Below are 26528 nucleotides of genomic sequence, written 5' to 3' on the forward strand. Positions count from 1 at the left end.
CTGTAGAGGACGAGTATGATATTCTGGATAAAATGAATATAGTGAGAGAGGAAGTATTAAGGGCTTTAGCAGCTTTGAAAGTAGGTTAGTCCCCAGGCCCAGATGAAATGCATCCCAGGTTGTTGAGCGAAGTAAAAGAGGAAATAGCAGAGGCCTTGACCATCATTTTCCAGTCCTCTTTGGATATGGGCATGGTGCCAGAGGATTGGAGGACTGCTAATGTAGTACCCTTTTTTAAGAAGGGTAAAAGGGATAGGCCTAGTAATTACAGGCCTGTCAACCTAATGTCAGTGGTGGGAAAATTATTGGAAAAAATCCTGAAAGACAGGATAAATCTGCATTTGGATAGCCAAGGATTAATTAGGGACAGTCAGCACGGATTTGTTCAGGGAAGATCGTGTTTGACTAACCTGATTGAATTTTTTGAGGAGGTAACCAAGAGGGTCGATGAGGGTAGTGTGTACAATGGAGTATATATGGACTTTAGCAAGGCTTTTGTTAAGGTCCCGCATAGTAAACTGGTCATGAAGGTTAAAGCCCATGGGATCCAGGACAAAGTGGCAAGTTCAATCCAAAATTGGCTTGGAGGTAGGAAGCAAAGGGTAATGATTGATGGATGTTTTTGTGACTGAAAGGATGTTACAATGGGTTCCGCAGGGCTCAGTACTGAGTCCCTTGCTTTTTGTGGTATGTATCAATTCAGATTTGCATATAGGGAGTATGATTAAGAAGTTTGCAGACGACACTAAAATTGGCGCTGTGGTTGATAATGAAGAGGAAAGTCACGGGCTGCAGGAGGATAAGGATATCAATCTACTGGTCAGCTGGGCAGAGCAGTGGCAAATGGAATTTAATTCAGAGAAGTGTGAGATGATGCACTTGGGGAGGGCTAATAAGGAAAGGGTAGGCCACTTAATAGTGTAGATGAACAAAGGGACCTTGGAGTGCTTGTCCACAGATCGCTGAAAGTAGCAGGCCAGGTGGATAAGGTGGTTAAGAAGGCATGCGGAATGTTTGCCTTTATTGGCCAAGGCATAGAATATAGGAGCAGGGAGGTTATACTTAAATGATATACTTTGGTTAGGCAACAGCTGGAGTACTGCATGCAGTTCTGGTCGCCGTATTATAGGAAGGACGTGATTGCAGTAGAGAGGGTGCAGAGGAGATTTACTTGGATGCTGCCTGGAATGGAGAATCTTAGTTATGAGGACAGATTGGATAGGCTGGGTTTGTTCTCATTGGAACAGAAGAGGTTGAGAGGAGACCTCATTGAGGTGTACAAAATATTGAGGGGCCTGGACATAGTGGATAGTAAGGATCGATTTCCATTGGTGGAGGGGGCTATTACGAGGGGGCATAGTTTTAAGGTGGTTGGTGGAAGGTTTAGAGGGGATTTGAAGGGGGGCTTCTTTACGCAGAGGATTGTGGGGATTTGGAACTCGCTGCCTGGAAGAGTGGTGGATGCAGAAACCCTCACCTCTTTTAAGAGGTGTTTGGATGGGCACTTAAAGTGCCGTAACCTTCAGGGTTATGGACCTAGAGCTGGTAATTGGGATTCGATTAGATGACCTTTTGTTGGTCGGCGCGGATATAATGGTAAGTACTGCAGGGAATAGAATATGGCCAGGGTGATCTCCTGGACTAGTTTCGATTGCCTGGATGGGTCAGAGAGGAATTTTCCCAGATTTTTTTTTCCCTAAATTGGTCTGGGTTTTTAATCTGGTTTTTGCCTCTCCCAGGAGATCACATGGCTCCAGTAGGGGTGGAGTGTAGATGTTTTTAGTTTAAGGGGTGTTGCAGTGGTGTGGGGTGGACTGGTTGGGCTGGGTGCTCTTTGCCTTTCCGTCATTGTTCATGGGTTTGTATGTACCTTTCGTGTTATGTTTCGAATAAAGCTATGTGATGGAGTACTGTAGACATGAGTAAATGTGACCTTAGTCTCTTTATTCCAACTCCAGAGTACTGATACAACATGGGAGGCCTGCTTATATACAGTGCTCCCAAAGGATGCTGGGATCCCTTGGGACTCCAACAGATACGCCCTCTGGTGGCGGTAGAATGCTGGTTACAGGGTGTTGCATACATAACATCACTCCCTCCCAAAGTCAACAGTACACTTATTTACAGGGCGAGACGATCTGGGGCTTTCCGCTCCCTAGTCAATCGTCTCCGTACAAACACAGGTGCAGGTGAGTTGGTTGGGCCTTCGCTGGGTTGCTGCACAGCTGGCCTTGCTGGACTGCTGGGGATGATGAGTTCAGTTTCGTGGTCAACCATGATGTCGGTTGCTACTTGTGTGTGTCAGAGGGTCAAAGTTGGTGGTGTCCTCTTCAGGTTGCTTGTGGCTGCCTGTGAATCGCAGTTTGGTTTGGTCCAAATGCTTTCTGCAAGTTAGTCCATTTGCAAGTTTGACCTGAAACACTCTACTCCCTTCTTTGAGTATGACAGTGCCAGCAGGCCATTTGGGACCATGTCTATAGTTGAGTACAAATACAGGGTCATTGACTTCAATATCGCGTGACAAGTTTGCGCGATCATGTTACATGTTTTGTTGATGCCACCTACCCTCGACATGATCATAGAGATCAGGGTGGACCAGCGAGAGCCTTCGCTGCACTCCCTCAATAGCAAGAACATCCTTCCTCAGATTAGGAGACCAAAACTGAACACAATATTCAATGTGAGGCCTCACCAAGACCCTGTACTACTGCAGTAAGACCTCCCTGCTCCTATACTCAAATCCCTGAGCTATGAAGGCCAACACAACATTTGCCTTCTTCACCGCCTGCTGTACCTGCATGTCAACTTTCAATGACTGATGTACCATGACACCCAGGTCATGTTGCACTTCCCCTTTTCCTAATCTGCCGCCATTCAGATTATTATATATGTAAACTTGTATTTACTCCAAACAGCCACCAGAGGGCTCATCCCCTGGATCCCAAGGGGTCCCATAATCCCTTGGGAGCACAGGTATTTAAGGAGGCCTCACAGGTTGGAGAGGCACTCGAGAGACCTGCAATAAAAGACTACGGTCACACTTTACTTTGAGCTCAGTGTTCAGTCTGACTCTTTCTCCACACCTAACAACTATTGCCATGGGATCTTTTACGTCCACTTGAGAGAGCGCAGACGGGCCCTCAGTTTAATGCCTCAGCCGAAAGACAGCTCCCCTCAGTACTGAACTGGAGTGTCAGCCTAGATATTTTGTGCTCAAGTCCCTGGAGTGGGACTTGAACCCACAGGCTTCTGACTTAGAGGCGAGTGTGCCACCCACTGAGCCACAGCTGACAAGAGATGATGAGGCTCCAGTACAGATTCCTGGGGAACAGCATATTATTTCTGAAAATCAGAAAATGTTCCCTTTATCCCTCCTCTTTATCCCCTACCTCCCAGCTAATTACCAACCTGTATTACAAGGGCACCTTCAATTCTGTGCACTTTCATTTTTGTTAATAATATCTTACGTGGAACCTTATCAAATGTCTTCTGGAAGTCCATATAGAAAACATTCATAGACACTCCCTATTCATCATGCTCGTGACCTCTTCAAACTGGATTAGTCAGGCATGACCTATCCTTCAAAAATTCTGGAGATCAATTAGCTTTGAACCTGCTAGTCTAGGATCTGATGCAGGACATATCAAAGTAATTAAGCTCAGTTGTCGAACCTCCTATGATGGGTGCTTTGCTCTTGGCGTCTTGTCTGGTGAAAACTGAGAAAGTAATCTAGTTTTAGTTTAAATTCAGTTTGCTTAATATCCTTAAGGGATATTAATTCTTCTTTTATAACCCTCTTGCTATTATAATATTGGAAGGACTTCCTACTGTTGCCTTTGGAATGTACAGCTATGTTCAATTTGAATTCTCTCTTTATCCTTCTGACCGTTTGTTATTTGAATTTTTTTGGAGTCCTATGTCTCAGTCCATTCCCTACAATCTTCTGAAACTCGCCTCTTGTGCACGCCTTTCCTCGTAGTCGTCCTCACTTGGTGATGGAACTTTCAGCGATATAGGTCACAACTCTGGAACACACCCTGCCTACTTTATCTTGTTTTTTCTCTACTTGCCTTCACAACACTCCTTGAAATCATATGAAGAAGACATGAAGCCAATTTTCCTCATTCTTCTACTCATGCTCAGTCTGCTTTCTCCTCCTATCTGAAGCACCTGGCGATATTTTATGACGTTTGTACAGTGCCTTTAATACAAGTTGTTTTTGGCTTTCATATTCTTCCCTATGGTTTCTCTCATCTTTTTCCTCACAGGCTTTGTTTTTCTTACTTATTTCACTTTGTGGCTTATAAGTTACTGCTACCGGATTCTCCCGAGTGCCACTAAACTGCAGGAACCTGCCTCCTCTTTTCCTTGGATTTATTTATTATTTTCCTGTTATTATTTCCTTTTATTCTTTTGCTGAGAAAGTTTCAATTCTCCAAATATAAAACTTCAAAGGTCAATTCTCCAAATACACGTTGCTTCTGTTTGCTGATTGGAGCACCGGTCCATGCGATCCCAGGTGTGCTTCCGCACACGCTGTGCCCCTGAGATCCGTGGGCTCTTATGCTGCTCTCCAGTATGCCGCAAGTTGGCGAAGGAGAGTCCCCATCAGGTAAGTGCACATACTCCATAGGCCAATGCCCGTTTCAAACACGCAGGCACTCTTTGACGTGGACTTAGTTCCTTGTTTACTTTGCCATAATTAAATCAAAACAAAAAGGCAAGTGCTCTTTCTCAGAGGTAGAGCTTCATTGAGCAACAATTCCAGAGAGAGACCATTAGTATTTTGTTACCAGCTGGTGCATATAGGATCTAGAATTGGCAACCATGTTAATTTTTAACAGGCTTGTACTAAAGTCAAAACAAAAGATTTTTACACTTTAAATGAAGTTATTTTGGAAAATTGCCTAAAGCAGACTACAACCCTAACACATTTCAAAAGGTAGTAGGACTGTTGAGACATTCAGAAATAGGATGATGGGACTCCAAAGCAGAACAGAAAACTCACAAGCTCAGCATTGGATAATTTTACTATTTTAAACACCTAATCAAGCTCCACTATTTTCTTCTGTACTCTAGTGTTAACAAGTCTGAACATGTACTCTAAAAGTGACAGCACTATTGACTTACTATTTCCAATGTGGCATGTTAAATTATTTTAACACTCACATACGCTTTTACATTAAACCGCCCCTAGGTTCCACAGTAAGTATATCACAAAAGCCCTGTTTCTGAATTCAACAGTCCCATATTTTTGCAAAGGAAGTGGATATTGAGCTTATGGAGCCACTAGAGGTGGGTGTAAAACAGCGAGTCACTGGATGTTATTATTCTGATGAATTTGTACTAAAGAAATTACTCAAAATTATAAAAGGTACACTGGGACCTAATAATTGTAATGATCTTGAGGAAAGTTAGGAAAGAAATGATGGAGCTCTATTTTTCTTTGAATTTTATGGAAAGGGAAATTGAGCTCAAGGACTGGAGAGTGAAATATTTTAAAAAAATGTTTTGGAACAAACAGTAAGGCATAGTTAGGGGCTAAAACTGCCCATTATTTTTAAGGCCCATTACTGCCTCTAAGAGGCGCTAATGGGGCGGGAAGGGATTGTGTTGTGTATGTATAACATAAGTACATATCCTGTATACTCAGTGTACAGTTACATAAGACTACTGGATGTACCTTCACACTGTATACACTATGTCTGTACCACCAGAGGGTGCAGCTGGCGGAGACCTAGGGGTCACCTGTACACGACAGGTAGCCAGGTATAAAAGGGAGCTCATCATGCTGTACCCTCACTCAGGGGCCGTAATAAATGGACTAAGGTCACCACAGTTCAAGTACAATGGAGTCATTACTAGAGTGCTTACAGACACAATAGCTGGCGACGAGATTACAAATTTCCACGCGAAAAATGGTTAACCTCGGCAACTTTCAATAATTCACCGAAGGGGAAGATTGGGAGACCTTTGTGGAAAGGGTCGAACACTTCTTTATTGCGAACAACCTGGCGGGAGACAACCGACCTCGCTGGCTGATAAACGCAGAGCCATCCTGCTCAGTCGTTGTGGGCCCACCGTCTAGGGTCTCGTCAGGGACTTGCCAGCCCCAGAGAAGACAACAACCAAAACGTATGCGGAGCTCGTAACGATGATACAGGAATAGCTGAAACCTAAAGAGAGCATCCTCACAGCCAGACACCGGTTCTGCACACACCGGCAGCCCAAAGGCCAAGAAATCGCAAAATATGCTGCAGACCTCAGACGATTGGCTGCACCATGTGATTTTGGCGACCACCTCACCGAAGCCCTGAGGGACATCTTCGCTATTGGAGTCGGCCACGAGGGCCTTCTCCACGGGCTGCTTTCGGCGGACACCACGATCACCCTGCAGAAGGTAATTAACGTGAGCCAGGCGTTCATGGCCTCGTCCTGCGATTCCAAAAGGATGACTCACCCCCAGGACTTTAACCCAGCAAGTACTGTGAATCAACTGGCGCCTTTTAGAGGCAAGTCTGCTGCAAGCGGTCTCTCTCAGGGTATAGAGAGCAAAACCCCGAATCCCGCAACTGAGTTCGCCACATGGGGCCAACCGGCTAACCCCATGCTGGCGCCATGGATGAAATCACAGGGCCCACCATTGCCGCTACAAAGACTACACTTGCAAAGCCTGTAACACGAAGGGCCACCTACAGAGAATGTGCAAAAGAAATTTTATTTACCGAGTCACTGAAGAGTTGGCCGATCATCCGGACTCCAGCGATGATGAAGAGAGAGTCCATGAGGCAGCTCAGCCCAAATATGTCATTATTATACAGTATAAATGCACACGAGGCCCATACTTGAGAGAAGATCACTCAGTTACCTTTATTACCAAGACCTCAAGAGACAGATGGTGGGTGGAGCTTCCACTTTTATACCAGAAAGTCCAGGTTAGGAGTGTCTCCCACAAATTCGCCCACTGTGGTCAGTGTTCTCAAGGTGTACAACTTAGGTCAGCTGATACATGGGTTACAATGATAGTTGAATACATGACATCACCTCGCCGCCCCCAAAGTCTTATTGGGATCACAGGTTAAGTCTCCCTGGTGGTTTATGCTCCCTTGTAGAGCGCCTGAATTGGGGCTCCAGTTGTTGGGTGCTGGCCTGAGTGTCTGCTGTTTGCGGTGCCTCAGGCCTGTCCGGACTGCCCACAGTGACTGGGCTCTCCTCCACTTGGTTCCAGTGTTCAGTCGCCTGTGGTGGAGTAAACGCTACGTTGTGTTCTTCCTCTGCTTCTTCTATGGGGTTGCTGAACCTCCTTTTAGTTTGATCCACATGTTTGCGGCAGATTTGTCCATTGGTAAGTTTAACTACCGAAACCCTATTCCCCTCTTTGGCAATCACAGTGCCTGCAAGCCATTTGGGCCCTGCAGCGTAATTAAGGACAAAAATGGGGTCACTGACATCAATACATCGCGCCCTCGCATTTCTGTCATAGTAGTCACATTGTGACAGACGCCTGCTCACAACAATTTCTTTCATAGTAGGGTGTATAAGGGATAACCTGGTTTTGAGCGTCCTTTTCATTAGCAGCTCTGCAGGTGGAACTCCTGTGAGCGAGTGTGGTCGGGATCGATTGGCCAACAGGAGGCGTGATAAGCGGGTTTGTAGGGAACCCCCTTGGATTCTGAGCATCCCCTGTTTGATTATCTGCACTGCTCGTTCCACCTGGTCGTTTGAGGCTGGCTTGAACGGTGCCGTTCTGATTTGGTTGATTCCATTGCCTGTCATGAAGTCCTGGAATTCAGTGCTTGTGAAGCACGGGCCATTGTCGCTGACCAAGATGTCCGGTAGATCATGGGCAGCGAACAATGGCCGTAGACTTTCTACCGTGGAAAAGGATGTGCTTGAATTTAAAATGGCACACTCAATCCATTTGGAGTAGGCATCTACTACAACCAAAAACATTTTTCCCATGAAAGGACCTGCATAGTCCACATGGATGCGTGACCATGGCTTGGTGGGCCAGGACCAGGGGCTAAGGGGGGCTTCCCTGGGTGCATTGCCCAGCTGAGCACACGTGTTGCACCTGCGAACACAAAGTTCCAGGTCTGCATCTATCCCTGGCCACCAAACGTGTGACCTGGCAATTGTCTGCATCATGACAATGCCTGGGTGTTCATTGTGAAGTTCTCTGAAACACCTCTCTGCCCTTCTGGGGCATGACTACTCGATTTCCCCACAGTAGGCAATCGGCCTGAATCTAGAGTTCATCCTTGTAGCCTATGAAACGGTTTAAACTCGTCAGGGCATGCCCTGTACGTGGCTGCCCAGTCCTCATTCAGGACACATTTCTTAACTAAAGACAGTAGCGGGTCTTTATTTGTCCAGACTTTAATCTGACGGGCTGTCACAGGTGAGCCTTTGCTTTTTAAAGCTTCAACAGCCATGACCATCTCAGCATCATGCTCAGCTGCCCCCTCAGTGGTGGCTAGTGGGAGCCTACTGAGTGCATCGGCACAGTTTTCAGTGCCCGGTTTGTGCCGAATTCTGTAGTCATAGGCGGCTAACCTAAGTGCCCACCTCTGTATGCGGGCCGATGTATTCGCATTTATGGCCTTGTTGTCGCCAAAAGGGACATTAGGGGTTTGTGATCTGTCTCCAGCTCAAATTTCCTGCCAAACAGGTGCTGGTGCATTTTTTTTACTGCATATACACATGCTAGTGCTTCCTTTTCTATCATCCCGCAGTCCCTTTCTGCCCGGGACAGACTTCTGGAGGCATAAGCTACCAGCTGTAACTGACCCTTGGCATTCACATGCTGCAACATACACCCGACCCCATAGGACGACGCATCACACGTTAAAACTAGTTTCTTACACGGGTCATATAGTATTAACAGTTTGTTGGAGCATAACAAATTGCGTGCTCTATCAAAAGCCCTGTCCTGGCAGTCCCCCCAGACCCAATCGCGACCTTTGCATAGGAGCATGTGTAGCGGCTCTAACAGCATGCTCAATTTGGGAAGAAAGTTGCCAAAATAGTTCAGGAACCCCAGGAACGAATGCAGCTCCGTCGTGTTACGGGGTCTGGGTGCTCTCTGGATCGCTTCCGTCTTGGATGCAGTAGGTCTGATCCCGTCTGCTGCTACCCTCATCCCCAGGAATTCTACCTCTGGAGCTAGAAAGACGCACTTCGCCTTTTTCAGTCACAGCCCTACCCAGTCCAGTCTGCGTAGCACCTTCTCCAGGTTGTGGAGGTGTTCTTCAGTATCGCAACCTGTGATGAAGATGTTGTCTTGAAAAATCACCGTCCTTGGAATCGACTTGAGGAGGCTTTCCATATTTCGCTGAAAGATCGCGGCGGCCGAACGAATCCCGAACGAACATCTGTTATACTCAAACAACTCCTTGTGTGTCGTGATGGTGGTCAGCTTCTTCGACTCACTCGCCAGCTTCTGGGTCATGTAAGCTGAGGTCAGGTCCAATTTTGAAAAAAGTTTGCCACCAGATAGCATCGCAAAGAGGTCCTCCGCTCTCGGCAGCGGGTACTGGTCTTGGAGTGACACCCGATTGATGGTGGCCTTGTAATCGCCACATATCCTGACCGACCCATCTGTCTTGAGCACCAGCATGATCGGGCTCGCCCAGTCACTGAATTCGACTGGCGAGATGATGCTTTCCCTTAGCAGGCGGTCCAATTCGCATTCCATCTTTTCCCGCATCACGTACAGCACCGCTCTGGCCTTGTGGTGTACTGCCTGGCGTCCGGGTTTATGTGAATCACTACCTTGGTCCCCATGAAAGTGCCGATGCCAGGTTGAAATAATGAGTCAAATTTGTCCAGGACCTGTGAGCGTGATACTTGCTCCACAGAAGAAATTGCATTGACATCGCCCCATTTCCAGTTCATGACAGCAAGCCAACTCCTCCCCAGTAGTGCGGGACCGTCCCCCGGGACAATCCAGAGTGGCAACCTGTTCTCCGAATCTTTGTGGGTCACGACTACCATGGCGCTGCCTAGCACCGGAATGATCTCCTTTGTATATGTCCGTAGCAGTGCATCAATCGTCAATAATTTTGGCCTCCTGGCCTTGGACACCCACAACCTTTCGAACTGTTTGATACTCATCAGGGACTGGCTGGCTCCTGTGTCCACTCCATTAATACTGGGATGCCATTGAGAAGTACTTTCATCATTATCGGTGGCGTCCTGGTATATGAACTGTATATGTGCTCCACATGAACACGCTGAACTTCAGCTTCCCGCTATTTCCCCCAGTATTCATTTGGCCTCGTAGGGCTTACATCGGGCCCGTCCTCCTCATACATCAACCTGGCTGCAGGCTTCCTGCACAAACATGCCAAGTGACCGCTGACGTTGCAGTTTCTGCCCGTATACTGCTGATACCTGCAAGCTCTGGCTGGGTGTTTGCCTCCACACCTCCAGCATGAGCTAGAGGTCCCATTGTTGGAAATAAAAGGTCCATTGCCAGTCGATCGTCTCTGACTGTCTCTGTAACTGTCCTTAAGCGCACCATCAACATCAACAGGTGTTGATGGCCCCATTGTCAATTGCGATGACATGAATCGCCGTTCAGCTAGCCATTGTTTCTGTTGAATTCCCCCTTTGGGTTCGACTGCATGTTGGGGCATGTCCGATTGCCCTTGTCTGCCTAGAGAACTGTGTGCCACGTTAACAATGTTGACTCCCTGGTCATTTGCCGCATTTGAGCCAAGATTTTTGCCATAAATCATTTTGGTCTCTTCCTCCCCTGAGATAATTGTCTGGGCTATCAGAGCCGCCGCTTCCAAGGTCAAGTCTTTGGTCTCAATCAGTTTCCTGAAAACCCCAGCGGCCCGATGCCCTCAATAAAAAAGTCTCGCAGCATCTCAGCTCTGCATGCATCTGGGAACTTACATAAGCTCGCCAGTCACCGGAGATCTGCCACGAAGTCTGGAACACTTTGCCCTTCTCGCCGCCAGTGCATGTAAAACCGGTGTCTCACCATGTGCATGCTGCTCGCCAGTTCAAGGTGTTCCCCGATCAACTTACTGAGCTCTTCGAACATCTTGTCCGCCGGCTTCTCTGGCGCAAGAAGGTCCTTCATCAGGGAGTACGTTCTGGATCCACAAACTGTCAGGAGATGAGCCCTGCGTTTGTCGGCCGAATCCTGTCCCAACCATTCCTTAGTGACAAAACTTTGCTGTAATCTCTCAATAAAGTCGTCCCAATCATCACCAACACAGTACCTCTCTTCTGTGCTGCTAGTGGCCATGCTTGCGTGGTTTAAATCCCAGTTTCTCATCGCCAATATGTCCTTACTATACAGTATAAATGCACACGAGGCCCATACTTGAGAGAAGATCACTCTGTGACCAGTTACCTTTATTACCAAGACCTCAAGAGACAGACGGAGGGTGGAGCTTCCCTTTTTATACCGGAAAGTCCAGGTTAGGAATGTCTCCCACAAGTTCGCCCCCTGTGGTCAGTGTTCTCAAGGTGTACAACTTAGGTCAGCTTATACATGGGTTACACTGACAGTTGAATACATGACAAGCCTCACGAAGAGGTGTACGGAGTGTTTACCTGCTCCACCAAGAGCTCTCCGTTGAAAATGGAAGTTGAGATCAATAATGTTCCAGTCTCGAAAGAAGTGGACACAGGGATGAGCCAATCGCTGATGAATCAGGCGGCCTTTGAGAAACTTTGGGACAGTCCAAGCGAACGACCTAAAATGATCCCGATCCAAGTGAAGCTGCTCACCTACACAAACATCACCATCCCAGTTGTTGGCAGCGTGTAGGTCCAGGTGGCCCATGGCGGCGCGATGCACAAGTTACCTTTGTGGATCGTTGCTGGTGATGGTCCAACGCTGCTAGGAAGAAGATGGATGAAACAAATCCAAATCTGTTGGAGCTGGGAAAACCTCCAAGCCCTGGCGATCAAAATCCTATGTGGCCCCAAATTTGGAGCCAAAACAACATCTGAAAATCCAATCGTCCAACTCGACTGTGTGGAGACGGCACAGACCGTTCAACACAACTGCGAGATGATCCACCTCAAACGACCCAACCTCACCTTCCAGGCTCCAGTGGCAGGACTCCGGAGGAAGCAGATCGCTGCAGAAGGTAACTTCCCTGTATCCGTGACAGAACCTGGGGAAAAAAGGATCACCACAGCCTACCTCATGGAGAGAAAGAAGATGGCGCCCGCACAAGGTGAAGCGCCTGAAGTAAAGATGGCAGCGGTCAGACCACGAGGGGCAGCGATGAGGGAGCAACACGTGATGCCGAGCAGCGAACCGGATTGGGGTAAAGATTGCAAGGCCTTCTTAAAGGAGACCAGCAACCCATCACAATTAAAGGGATAGTTCCACTCTTCGTACAGCGATGCCGGTAATACATATGTAAAAGATACAACTGACAAATGCAAGTATGTAAATGTAACTTTGTACAGCGATATCAGTAGCACACATGGAAAAGATGTAATTGACAAATGCGAATAAGTAAAGGCAACAAACAGTGTCGAGTCGGGCGATCGCGGTCGGAGCCAATGTGTTATGTCTGTAAATGAAGAAATGAGGTGCGATGCCGGGTTCTACATGTACGCTGACAAAACCAAGGGCAACTTCCCGTCGGAAGCACCCAGGTCCAGCGGGCTACCTGATCCTGTAGTCTGTGCCTCCGGGACCAATGTGATGCCCCAGGGAGCATGGCCACACACAGAGGGAGCACACCAACTGCAGAGCCAGCAATCAGCGGACGGCAAAGGCACCACTACTGGCACCCTGCCCCAGATCAGCCCGACGTCTTTGGCCACCAGGGCCAGTACTGGGAGCAAGAGGCTTGCACCCTACAGCCCTCCCAATGGGACCTGGGATGACCAGGCTCCCACCACCGCTGAAGGGCAGCAGGGAGACACTGCAGCCCTCAAAGGAGGACAGGGAGGCCACACATTTCTGTGGCTCTGCCCACCACTAGGCAACAGCAAAGGCCCTGAGACTCAGCCAGGTGAGCGATCCGAGCCCATCCAGCTGGCAGGGGGCGCAGCGCCAGTATCAGACAACCTGGACACAGTCCAGGCACTCTGGAACTAGCGTCCTCACCCACCTGCACCTATACAACCCAGGGGTAAGACTGTGATACCACGTATGTACCTTAGCTGTAAAATGTACTTGTTCCACTGCTGCAAAACACAATGATGTAATTAATCCCATTCATTTTTTTGGATTCTTTCCTTCTGTACATGTTTGCACATGCAGATGTTGAGCCACACGCATGGTCTATGTATGGGGGGGGGGGAAATGGATGTATGTAGCCATGTACACACATGGATCGCACCCAGAACCCACTCAACCCCCACTGCAACCTCCAACCGACCACGGCTGACCATTTCCCAATGTTGTGGCAATAAGGACTTCGGGGTCTACAGGGAGAGAGCCAAGCCAAAGCACAGACAAGGGTTTTGGGCACTCAAGTCGAGGGCCAGAGCACACAGTGCAAAGGCCAGTGGCACAAGACTTAGGGGGGAGTGATGTTGTGTATGTATAACATAAGTATATATACTGTTTCTGTGCTGTAGCAATCTATGATTCTGTGTTTTAAAAAAAATTGAGGTGCTATGGGTAACCATAGTCTCCTGCAACTTGTTTCAGGAGTCAAGGTGGAATTTCATAGATTTTCTTCCTAATATTTTCCATTGACATTTATTTTTCTTTGGCCTCTTGCAATAGTTAGTATTACTAATGATTGGGCAGTGCTACATAAGGTTCGACTGTGTACCAGATAGGGGGAGCACTGATGGATCTATTCACTAATTCACTTCATATATTCATATTTAATGTATCTTCTTGTGGTATCTCAGGGTGAATATTGACTTTGAAATTATTTTTTGAATCCAAAACCATGGTCTTAAATATAAACAAAGCAAACTATGAGGGACAAGTTGGCGAAGGTAGACTGGGAAACTACACCAAAAGTTCTGACGGTCATCATCATCATCACTGGCAGTCCCTCGAAGCAAAGATGACTTGCTCCCATGCCAAAAAGGGATGAGAGTTCACAGGTGTTTCAATGAAGGACTTAATATTCCAGGTCCCTAACTGCATTTGAAAGGTGGAAGATGCCTGGGCGTGGATTTTTTTTAAACGTGTGGTGGCCGTTGCACACCAGCCACCACACGGGCTTGACAGAGCTAGGTCTTGGTCCAGTGGCAAGTATTACCCAAGACGACTGGAGACCAGCTCTGCTGCATGGACCTAGTGCACACACATATCGCAGTGTGGGCTGGCCGTGCTACCCCAGGGCCCTCGCCTCTTCTGAGCCCCAAACTCACGCCTCTCCTGGGCCCCGGTCACTTCTCTCTACAAACTCTTGCCGCTCCTTCGTCCCTCCTGTGATGCCTGCCCGCACTGCAATCAACAACCTGGCTTCACAACCATCGCACTCGTGCAGCAGCACACACTGCTCCCTGAAGCGGCATGCCGCCACAAGCTGTTCTCTCCACTGACCCCGGTTGCTGATGGTCTTGCAGGCTGGGACTGCGCCAATTTCCGGGCCAGGCCACCGCACGCCGCTCCCTCCAATGGCCCCGGCCCGCCGACGGTTATGACGGAAGACAAGCAATGGATAGCATTTAAAGAATTAATACATAATTTATAACAAATATACATTCATTTAAGGCACAAAAACCCCACGGGAAAAGTGGTCCAACCGTGGCTAACAAGAGAAGTTAAAAATAGTATTAGATCAAAGGAAGAGGCTTATAATGTTGCCAAAAGAAGTAAGCCTGAGGATTGAGAGGATTTTATAATTCAGCAAAGGAGGACCAAGAAATTGATAAAGAAAGGGAAAATAGAAATGAGAGTAAATTAGCGAGAGATATAAAAAGTCTGTAAAAGCTTCTCTAGGTCTGTAAAAAGGAAAAGATTGGTGTAAGTGCATGTGAGTCCCTTACAGGCTAAGACAGGAGAAATTATAAAGGGGTGTAAGGAAATGGCAGAGAAATGCAACAAATACTTTGGTATCGTATTTACGGATGAAGATTCAAAACACTTGGAGAACCAAAGGTCTAGCAAGAATGAGGAACTGAAAGAAATTAGTATTAGTAAAAAAAATGGTACTGGAGAAATGAATGGGACTGAAAGCTGATAAATCCCCCAGACCTGATGGCCTGCATCCTAGGGTTTTGAAAGAGATGCTACAGAAATAGCGGATGCATTGGATGTCATCTTCCAAAATTCCATAAATTCTAAAACGGCTCCCATGGATTGGAAGGTAGCAAATGTAACACCATTAGTTAAGAAACGAGGGAGAGAGAAAACAGGAAACTGCAGACCAATTAGCCTGGCATCAATCGTAGGGAAATTGTTAGAATCTATTATTAAGGACGTGGTAACAGGGCACTTAGAAAAGAATAAGATTGGGCAGAGGCAACACGGATTTATGAAAGGGAAATCCATTTTTTGAGGTTGTAACAAGCAACCTAGCGGGGGAGGAACTTAACTTGATCACAATCATTAAGGAGGCGATACTCAGTAAGATAATGGGACTAAAGGCGGATAAATCCCCTGGATCTGATAGCTTGCATCCTCGGGTCTTAAAAGAAGTAGCAGCAGGGATAGTGGATGCATTGGTTGTAATTTACCAAAATTCTCTGGATTCTGGGGAGGTCCCAGCAGATTGTAAAACTACAAATCTAACACCCCTATTTAAAAAAGGAGGCAGACAAAAAGCAGGAAACTATTGACCAGTTATACTAACATCTGTGGTTGGGAAAATGTTGGAGTCCATTATTAAAGAAGCAATAGGACATTTGGAAAAGCAAAATTCAGTCAGGCAGAGTCAGCATGGATTTATGAAGGGGAAGTCACGTTTGACAAATTTGCTAGAATTCTTGGAGGATGTAACGAACAGGGTGGATAAAGGGGAAATCAGTGGATGTGGTGTATGTGGACTTCCAGAAGGCATTTGACAAGGTACCACATAAAAGGTTACTGCACAAGATAAAAGTTCACGGGATTGGGGGTAATATATTAGCATAGATAGAAGATTGGCTAACGAACAGAAAACAGAGAGTAGGGATAAATGGTTCATTCTCAGATTGGCAATCAGTAACCAGTGGGGTGCCGCAGGGATCAGTGCTAGGACCCCAACTATTTACAATCTATATTAATAACTTGGAGGAAGGGACTGAGTGTAACGTAGCCAAGTTTGCCAACAGTACAAAGATGGGACGAAAAGCAATGTGTGAGGAGGACACACAAAATATGCAAAAGGACATAGACAGGCTAAGAGAGTTGGCAAAAATTTGCAGATGGAGTATAATGTTGGAAAGTGGGAGGTCATGCATTTTGGCAGAAAAAAAATCAAAGAGCAAGTTGTTATTTAAATGGAGAAAGATTGCAAATGCTGCAGTACAGCAGGACCTGGGGGTACTTGTGCATGAAACACAAAAGGTTAGTATGCAGGTACAACAAGTGATCAGGAAGGCCAATGGAATCTTGGCCTTTATTGCAATGGGGATGGAGTATAAAAGCAGGGAAGTCTTGCTACAGTTATACAGGTGAGGCCACACTTGGAATACTGCGTGCAGTTTTGGTTTCCATATTTACGATAGGATATACTTGCTCTGGAGGCAGTTCAGAGAAGGTTCACCAGGTTGATTCCAGAGATGAGGGGGTTGACTTATGAGGAAAGGTTGGGCCTCTACTCATTGGAATTCAGAAGAATGAGAGGTGATCTTATCAAAATGTATAAGATTATGAGGGGGTTTGACAAGGTGGATGTAGAGAGGATGCTGATGGGGGAGATAAGATCTCGGGGGCATAATCTTAGAATAAGTGGCTGCCCATTTAAAATTGAGATGAGGAGAAATTTCTTCTCTCAGAGGGTTGTGGATCTGTGGAATTCGCTGCCTCAGAGAGCTGTGGAAGCTGGGACATTGAATAAATTTAAGACAGAAATAGAGAGTTTCTTGAACGATAAGGGAATAAGGGGTTATGGAGAGCAGGCAGGGAAGTGGACCTGAGTCCATGATTGGATCAGCCATGATCGTATTAAATAGTGGAGCAGGCTCATGGGGCCGTATGGCCTTCTCCTGCACCTATTTCTTATGTTCTTATAAGGTGCCATACAAGAGGTTATTGATCAAAATTAGGGCTCAAGCGATTGGGGCTAAAATACTAACATGGATTGAGGATTAGTTAACGAACAGAAAACAGAGAGTAGGAATAAGCGGGTCATTTTCAGGTTGGCAGGCTGTAACTAGTGGGGTTCCGCAAGGATTGGTGCTTGGGCCTCAGCTATTCACAATATACATCAATGATTTGGATGAGGGGACCAAATGTAATATATCCAAGTTTGCTGATGATACAAAGCTAGGTGAGAATGTAAGTTGTGAGGAGGATGCATAAAGGCTTCAAGAGGATATAGACAGGCTAAGTGAGTAGGCAAGAACATGGAAAATGGAATATAAAGTGGAGAAATGTGAAGTTATCCACTTTGGTAGGAAAATTTAAAAGCAGAATATTTTTTTAAGTGGTGAGAGATTGGAAAATGTTGGTGTTCAGAGAGACCTGGGTGTCCTTGTACGCGGATCACTGAAAGTTAACATGCAGGTACAGCAAGCAATTAAGAAAGCAAATGGTATGTTGGCTTTTATTACAAGAGGATTTGAGTACAAGAGTAAAGATGTCTTACTGCAATTATATAGGGCCCTGGTGAGACCACACCTGGAGTATTATGTACAGTTTTGGTCTCCTTACCGAAGGAAGGATATACTTGCCATAGAGGGAGTGCAACGAAGGTTCACCAGACTGATTCCTGGGACTGGGGGGATTGTCCTATGAGGAGAGATTGAGCAGACAAAGCCAATATTCTCTAGAGTTTAGAAGAATGAGAGGTGATCTCATTGAAACTTACAAAATTCTTACAGGGCTTGACAGGGTAGTTGCAGGGAGGATGTTTCACCTGACATCTAGAACCTGGGGTCACAGTCTCAGAATAAGGAATTGGCCATTTAGGACTGAGATGAGGAGAAATGTCTTCACTCAGAGGGTTGTGAATCTTTGGAATTCTCCATCCCTGTGGAAGCTCAATCGTAGACTATATTAAAGACAGAGATCATTAGATTTTTGGATATTAAGGGAATCAAGGGATATGGGGATAGTGCAGGCAAGTGTTGAGGTAGAAGATCAGTCATGATCTCATTGAATGGCGGAGCAGGCTCGAGGGGCCAGATGGCCTACTCCTGCTCCTATTATGTTCTTATGAAAATGTTCGAACTCTTCCGAAAGCATGAGTTAACGGGGTAGAACTTCCACTTTGGGTGCAATCGGTGATTCCGACACAAGTTGCACCCATTTTGAGACGTGTTTCATCCCCACCTCCACCCCCAACCCCAGCCCCCCCACCTCCGAATTTACGCTCAAATTAATTTGGATGTCATTGAACACAAAATCTGTTATGAACCAGCGCAATCGGGCAGCATTTTAAAAAGTTTTGTTAATTTTTTTAATTTGCTTTAAAAAATATTCCTTGATATATTTAAGAGTTGGAGCTTGGTATCGTTTGATTAACACAGCTGAAAATAGGTTTATCGCAAAAAATAAGCATTTTAAAATCACAGTATCAATCCACCACCTGTGAGTAACCTGATTTTAAACTACAGAAAATGATTTTAAAATATATACCTGTACAAAACTATTTTCTAGTTAGATTGGGATACAATAGTTAATTCCCTAGTTTAAAAAACATTCATTCAAAACATATCTATTAGTTTCCTTGCACCTAAAAGTTCCAGCTTAATTTTTGGAGCCTCCACGACGGCCTGCAAATGAGCGTAATTAGCGGAAACTTCCAACGGTAATTAGTTCAGCCTCGGGGCATGGCAAGTTTTGTTGGCTGGGCCTGCTTCTAGCGCAATATTGCAGAAACTCCAGGCCAATATTTCGAACTTAAAAAAAAAACATCGAAATTGAATTTATGCAACAGGTTTATGGACCAGCCCATGAGCTGAAGGATGGTCACATGTTATCAATGTACAAAATGTGTCATGTGCATGATATCATGACCAGAACTACTATTATCTTATTGGGGACAAAATTGGTGGACACACCGCCACATACAACCCGCGGAGCGCCAACATACCACCCAAAATTGCGAAATTGATCAAAAAATACCGACATACCGCCCGGCGGGAAATTCATCAGTGACAGGTGGTATGCATACCGCCAGCGCACACTACCAACATACCGCCCAAAATGACCAAATTGATCATTTACCACCGACATACCGCCGACCCTGCAGACCGCCCTGGAAAAGGTGGTTTTAAGTCGATCTTCAGTCGGCAGTATGCATCTTTACCTGTGAACATTTTTTTATTTCTCACCCCCCTAGTCTCTCCCACCCTCCAGTCTCTTCCCCACAGTGATCTCTCCCCAAGTAGCTATCTCCCTTCAAGTGGTCATCTCTTCCCACAGTAGCGATCCCCCCTGCCCCCCCACATAACTGCACAGCGCTCTCAGACCAACAGTCTCTGTCGATTCTGGTCAATGCCTCTTGGGGGGCGGGGGGGTAGCGGAGCTTCGCAGCAACATGCGCACGCGCACAACTCGGGACCCAAAGATCCCCAAGTGAAAAGGACTCATCGCCCGCATACTGCCGGCTGCACTCCGCTCCACCCACTGCACTCCACTCGGCATACAGCCGAGAAAAAAAAGTGACAAAAATCGCGCGCATTCTGTCCCAGCGGTACCCGGCGGTATGAAACGACATACCACCGGCAAACTGCTGAGAAATGGGTGCACCATCGGTTTTCACCAATTTCTGCCCCATAAACTGTTACAAATGTATCATACCATAGCCTTTATTATGGTATGACCACATCTGTCACCTTCAGTAAGAAATTAGAGAGGTAGTGATAACATTCCTTTCAGCAGTGACTCGTAATTTTGGCAATGCATTCTAATTTTCCTCCTGCAGTCATGGAAATAGTCATAATAGCTTCATGACTCATCTGTGCAAGTAGTGCTTGAAGACATAGAAACATAGAAAATAGATGCTGGAGTCGGCCATTTGGCCCTTCGAGCCTGCACCACCATTCAATATGATCATGACTGATCATGCAACTTCAGTACCCCACTCCTGCTTTCTCTATATACCCCTTGATCCCTTTAGCCGTAAGGGCCACATCTAACTCCCTTTTGAATATGTCTAACGAACTGATCTCAACAACATTCTGTGGTCGAGAATTCCACAGGTTAACAACTCTCTGAGTGAAGAAGTTTCTCCTCATCTCGGTCCAAAATGGCTTACTCCTTATCCTTAGACTGTGACCCCTGGTTCTGGACTTACCCAACATCGGGAACATTCTTCCTGCATCTAACCTGTCCAATCCTGTCAGAATTTTATATGTTTCTATGCGATCCCCTCTCATTCTTCTAAATTCCAGTGAATATAAGCCGAGTCGATCCAGTTTTCTTCATATGTCAGTTCTGCCATCCCGGGAATCAGCCTGGTGAACCTTCGCTGCACTCCCTCAATAGCAAGAATGTCCTTCCTCAGATTAGACCAAAACTGTACACAATATTCAAGGTGTGGCCTCACCAAAGCCCTGTACAACTGCAGTAAGACCTCGCTGCTCCTATACTCAAATCCTCTCGCTATGAAGGCCAACATGCCATTTGCCTTCTTCACCGCCTGCTGTACCTACATGCCAATTTTCAATGACTGATGTACCATGACACCCAGGTATTGTTGCACCTTCCCTTTTCCTAATCTGTCACAATTCAGATAATCTTCTACCTCCCTCTTTTTGCCACCAAAGTGGACAACCTCACACTTATCCACATTATACTGCATCTGTCATGCATGTGCCCACTCACCTGACCTGCCCAAGTCCCCCTGCAGCCTCTTAGCATCCTCCTCACAGCTCAAACTGCCACCCAGCTTAGTGTCATCTGCAAACTTGGAGATATTACATTCAATTCCTTCGTCCAAATCATTAATGTATATTGTAAATAGCTGGGGGCCCAGCACTGAACCTTGCGGTACCCCACTAGTCACTGCCTGCCATTCGGAAAAGGACCCGTTTATTCCTACTCTTTGCTTCCTGTCTGCCAACCATTTCTCTATCCACGTCAATACATTACCCCCAATACCATGTGCATTAATTTTGCACATCAATCTCGTGTGGGACCTTGTCAAAAGCCTTTTGAAAGTCCAAATACACCACATCCACTGGTTCTCCCTTGTCCACTCTACTAGTTACATCCTCAAAAAATTCTAGAAGATTTGTCAAGCATGATTTCCCTTTCATGAATCCATGCTGACTTGGATCGATCCTGTCACTGCTTTCCAAATGCACTGCTATTACATCTTTAATAATTGATTCCAACATTTTCCTCACTACCGATGTCAGGCTAACTGGTCAAAATTCCCTGTTTTCTCTCTCCCTCCTTTTTTAAAAAGTGGTGTTACATTAGCTGCCCTCCAATCCATAGGAATTGATCCAGAATCTATAGAATGTTAGAAAATGATAACCAATGCATCCACTATTTCTAGGGCCACTTCCTTAATTACTCTGGGATGCAGACTATCAGGCCCTGGGGATTTATCGGCCTTCAATCCCATCAATTTCCCTAACACAATTTTCTGAGTAATAAGGATTTCCTTCAGTTCCTCCTTCTCACTAGATCCTCGGTCCCCGAGTATTTCCGGAAAGTTATTTGTGTCTTCCTAAGTGAAGACAGAACCAAAGTATTTGTTCAATTGGTCTGCCATTTCTTTGTTCCCCATTATAAATTCATCTGATTCTGACTGCAAGGGACCTACATTTGTCTTCACTAATCATTTTCTCTTCACATATCTATAGAAGACAAATGAGCTCCTGTAAACTTAAGACTTTATACTCATTAAGGTAGATCATATACGAAGAGGCAATTGACATGACAAAAACAGGGTACAATAAAGCAGCCACATCTGTACTAATCCAAATCTTTCTCTCTCACTCTCTCGGCCTTCCAAGAATAGACTTATACATTTGTATAAATAGAATAGGGGAAGATTTATTAAGTCCTTTTCAGGTGTTTTGAGGTCATTTTAAATCACGGATTAACTCGAACTCCATTATTACCTTTGCGCCATCTCTTTATACAATGTAGTAAGTACAACAGACATGTTCAAGGCTGCAATCTACTCAGTTGACATGGTACTTACAACCACTTAATCCATCAGGATTATATTGTCTTAACTAAATATTAGATATCTATTGTTTTAGATTATATAAAGTTTGTGAATTTTACAATATTTATACCCTGTGACTTGGCTCTTGAGTCACTGCTTGAAGTATTTTGCAACTCAACTGCATTCACCCACATGCCAACTTAATGGTTTAAAATGTATCCTCCCACTTATATTCAGCATTTGGCCAAGCTTGTTTTCTTTTGTGCACCTTCATAATTATTTGCAAATCATGATACATTCACAGTCATCTTCAATTACCGTTCATAGCTTCCTTTCTGGTTTCATTTGATGGAGCTTTAAAAATGAACTGGTGCAATTAATCACATCCTGAACCTCAACATGTTCCTTGAAATTAGGTTATTTGACTATTAATCAACTAACACTTAAAATGTTTTTATGAAATTCGTTTGTCCACCAATGTAAGCAGAGCTGCTAACCTATCTGAATGTTCGTCTTAAAATAGCAAAGGAATTCCTTACAAACATTACTGCATTGTTTGTTGATATTTGACAAACCTAATTTCCTGTTATTGATTATTGAGCTCCAATAGACTGCAACAACAGTATGTAATCCACCAACTATTTTATTTATACTCAGCATAATACAATTTAACGATAGATCATGCAACTGCATTTGTTAGAGAGATCAAGTATGGCATAAAGACACGTACCCAAATAACAGTACTTAATAGATATATGCCATTTGTATTAAGGTGAACTAACTCATTCAACAGTTTTATTTTTCGAAACCACCACTTCTTGATATGTAAATCAAAAAGGAACGATACAAAATAAACTGTACTGGATAAAGTTATCCAATGCCTATCTCATGTGGCCGGCCTTTCGTGGTGGTGAAGCCGAGGGAGTGAATTTCAATGGGCTATTCCACCACAGGGGGCATAACAACTTAATCCAAGTGCAATAAGCTACCGATTAGGGTGATGTCCTTCTCCCTGTCCGACCATTTCACAAGTCAGTTCTAACATCCTTATCGTCGACTTAGCAGAAGTCAGTTAACTCGACACAGACCCAATAATGGGGCGGGGTCTGGTCGGTGGAGCTCAGCACCCTGCGAAACAAATGCTAACATATCTTTCCATTAACAATTACTGAATGCACTGCGATAGACTTACGGTTCTGCCTCAATGCTGCGGTCAAGCGCAACGTAGTTGCTGGGAATGTAGCCTTGCCTGCCCGCCCCTTGCTTCAGTGACCGAGCTAACCACCAGTTGTCCAGCGACTGGTCAGTCACCTCCAGCCTTTCCCCCGCTTCGAAGCTCAGGTCCTCGGGGGTGCGAGCGGAGTAGTCGTACAAAGCCACATAGATCCTGTGCTGGTCGCTGCTCTGGGGGGCCGGCTGTGGGGGCAGCGGCCGCGACAGCGTGACATCACTGACTGTCCTGAATTCAGAATCCTTGGGCTTGGACTTGTCGAATACACAGGGGCAGATACACCTGAGCCAAACACAGTGAGTCCGTATGAAATTCCCCATGGCTCTCCCTCACTCTGCTGTGGATTCTGACTATTGTGTCTCCAAGGGGGAAGACATCTGTAAAATTAACAATTTTTTTTACAAAGAAGTCTTCAAATATAAAAGAAATAAACCCGAGGCGGACTCCTGCAGGTTGCTTTCGCTGCTTCTCAGCGCAATTCTTTTTCCCATTTAGAGCTTGAACCAGGAAGTGTTTGTGTCAGTAACTGCTGCCAAGAATCTGTACTGAAACTTTAACATAAAGTAGACACGCCTAACCTGTACCAAACAGCTTCGATAAGGTAACTTCTCCCTCCAACCATGAATTTAGATTTATTTCCTGCCCTGGTTCTCCCCTCAATGCACAGATCATCCGCGTGGGATATTTAAGGCAGTGGACCTTTTAAAACCAGTAATATTCTCTTTTTTCGTCAATACATTTATATATTATACATTTTGAGTTGGGAGTGAAATTGTTGATGAGGGAAGTGTGGTGTTCCTGCACCTTACTACAAATTCACACGAGACATGTATTGCAGACACAGTCACTCTGTGACAACCTTTATTCCCAGGACCAAGGAGTGCTGACCCTGGGTGGGACCTCCCCTTTTATCCCTGGAAACCCAGGTGAGGGGTGTCTCCCACAAGTTCACCCGCTGTGGTCAGAGTGTGCATTTCTAGGGTATAGTGTACAGGAGTTGCATGAAGGTTACAGTTACATGAAGATTACCATTGCATGATGGTTACATACATGACATCACCTCCCCCCTTACGTCTTTTTGTGTCAAAGGTTAAGTCTTTCAGGTGGTCGATGCTCTCTCGTGGAGCGCCGCAATTGTGGCTCTGGTGGCTGAGCCTTAGCATGCTTCTCTGTCACTTGAGGTGATTCCGGCCTGTCCGGGCTGGTCGCAGGGACTGTGCATGCTGAGGACTGTCTTTGTTGCTCGTCCATCGGCAGTGGTGTGGGTGACATCTCATGCTGTTCTTCAGGTTCCTCCGTGTCTATGCTGAACCTTTTCTTTACTTGGTCCAAGTGTTTGCGGCATATCTGCCCATTGTTTAGTCTGACCACTATGACCCTATTCCCTTCTTTGCCAATTACAGTACCCTCAAGTCACTTGGGTCCCAAAGCATGGTTAAGAACAAATACCGGGTCATCCATTTCTATACACCTCCCCCTTGAGTTTCGATCATGGAGCTCGGTTTAGGACTGGCGCTTGCCCTCAACAATGTCTGCCAGGGCTGGGTGGATGAGGGACAGCCGCGTTTTAAGCATGCGTTTCATGAGGAGTTCCGCTGGCGGGACTCCCGTGAGCGAGTGCGGGCGGGACCTGTAGGCCAGCAGGAGGCGCGATAGGCGGTACTGAAGGGAGGGTCCTTGGATGCGTAACATGCCCTGTTTTATGACTTGGACCGCACGTTCCGCCTGGCCATTGGAAGCCGGCTTGAACGGCGCTGTCCGGACATGTTTGATACCATTGTCCGACATAAACTCCTGGAATTCATGGCTGGTGAAACACTGGCCATTGTCGCTGACCAGGATGTCCGGCAAGCCGCGGGTCGCGAAAACCGTACGCAGACTCTCCACAGTGATCGACGTTGTACACGAGTTTAATATGATGCACTCGATCCACGTCGAGTATACATCGACAACGACCAGGAACATTTTCCCCGTGAATGGGCCCGCATAGTCTACGTGAATACGTGACCATGGCCTGGTGGGCCAGGGCCACGGGCTGAATGGGGCTTCCCTGGGGGCATTGCCCAGCTGGACACATGTCGTGCACCTGCGAACCCAGTGTTCCAGGTCTGAGTCAATCCCCGGCCACCATACATGTGACCGGGCAATGGCCTTCATTAACACAATGCCAGGGTGCTCGTTGTGGAGTTCCGTGATGAACGCTTCCCTTCCTTTCTGGGGCATGACTACCCGGCTGCCCCATTGCAGGCAGTCGGCTTGGATGGAGAGCTCATCCATCCGTCTCTGAAACGGTCTGACCTCCTCGGGGCACGCCCTATGTGCGGGCACCCAATCCCCACTCAGAACACATTTCTTTATCATGGATAGGAGGGGGTCTCCAGGGTTTGATCTGGCGGGCTGTGATGAGGGAGCCTGCGGTGTCAAAAGCCTCAACGGCCATGACCATCTCAGCGCTCTGCTCCAATGTCCCCTCGGTGGTGGCCAGTGGGAGCCTGCTGAGCGCATCAGCGCAAATTTTGGTGACTGGCCAGTGCCGTATGGTGTAGTCATATGCAGCCAGCGTGAGGGCCCATCGCTGTATGCGAGCTGACGCATTGGCATTGATAACATCCCTATTGTCTGACAGCAAGGCTAACGGCTTGTGGTCCGCCTCTAGCTCGAACCGTCGACCGAAAAGGTACTGGTGCATCTTTTTCACACCGTACACACACGCGAGTGTTTCCTTTTCGACCATGCCATATCCACGCTCTGCCTGGGAGAGTGACCTGGAGGCATAAGCCATCAGTTAGAGTCGGACATCATCATTACCTTGCTGCAACACACACCCAACCCCGTAGGATGATGCATCGCACATTAAAACCAGTTTTTTACAGGGGTCATACAAAGTCAACAGTTTGTTAGAACACAGCAGGTTCCTCGCCTTATTGAAAGCCCGTTCTTGACAGTCCACCCAAAACCATTCACAATCTTTACGCAGGAGTATGTGTAATGGCTCCAACAATGTGCTTAAGTTCGGCAGAAAGTTCCCGAAATAGTTCAAAAGTCCCAGGATTGATCGCAACTCCGACGTGTTGCCGGGCCTGGGCACCCGGCGAATCGCCTCCGTTTTTATTCAGTGGGCCGGA

The 26528-nt window shown here is 46.3% G+C and overlaps 1 protein-coding gene across 1 annotated transcript in view; it reads right to left on the reverse strand.

Moving 5' to 3' along the window:
* Positions 1–23883, reverse strand: part of frk (fyn-related Src family tyrosine kinase) — a 174131-nt gene extending 150248 nt beyond the window's left edge. Inside the window, exon 1 of the mRNA XM_070885333.1 lies at positions 23365–23883. Coding sequence (XP_070741434.1) covers positions 23365–23723 — 359 coding nt within the window. The 5' untranslated portion in view covers positions 23724–23883. The remainder of the gene's footprint in view (positions 1–23364) is intronic.
* Between the last annotated feature and the right edge of the window lie 2645 nt (positions 23884–26528).

This window comes from Pristiophorus japonicus, chromosome 7 (genome assembly GCF_044704955.1).
Source record: "Pristiophorus japonicus isolate sPriJap1 chromosome 7, sPriJap1.hap1, whole genome shotgun sequence".
NCBI classification, from domain to species: Eukaryota; Metazoa; Chordata; class Chondrichthyes; family Pristiophoridae; genus Pristiophorus; species Pristiophorus japonicus.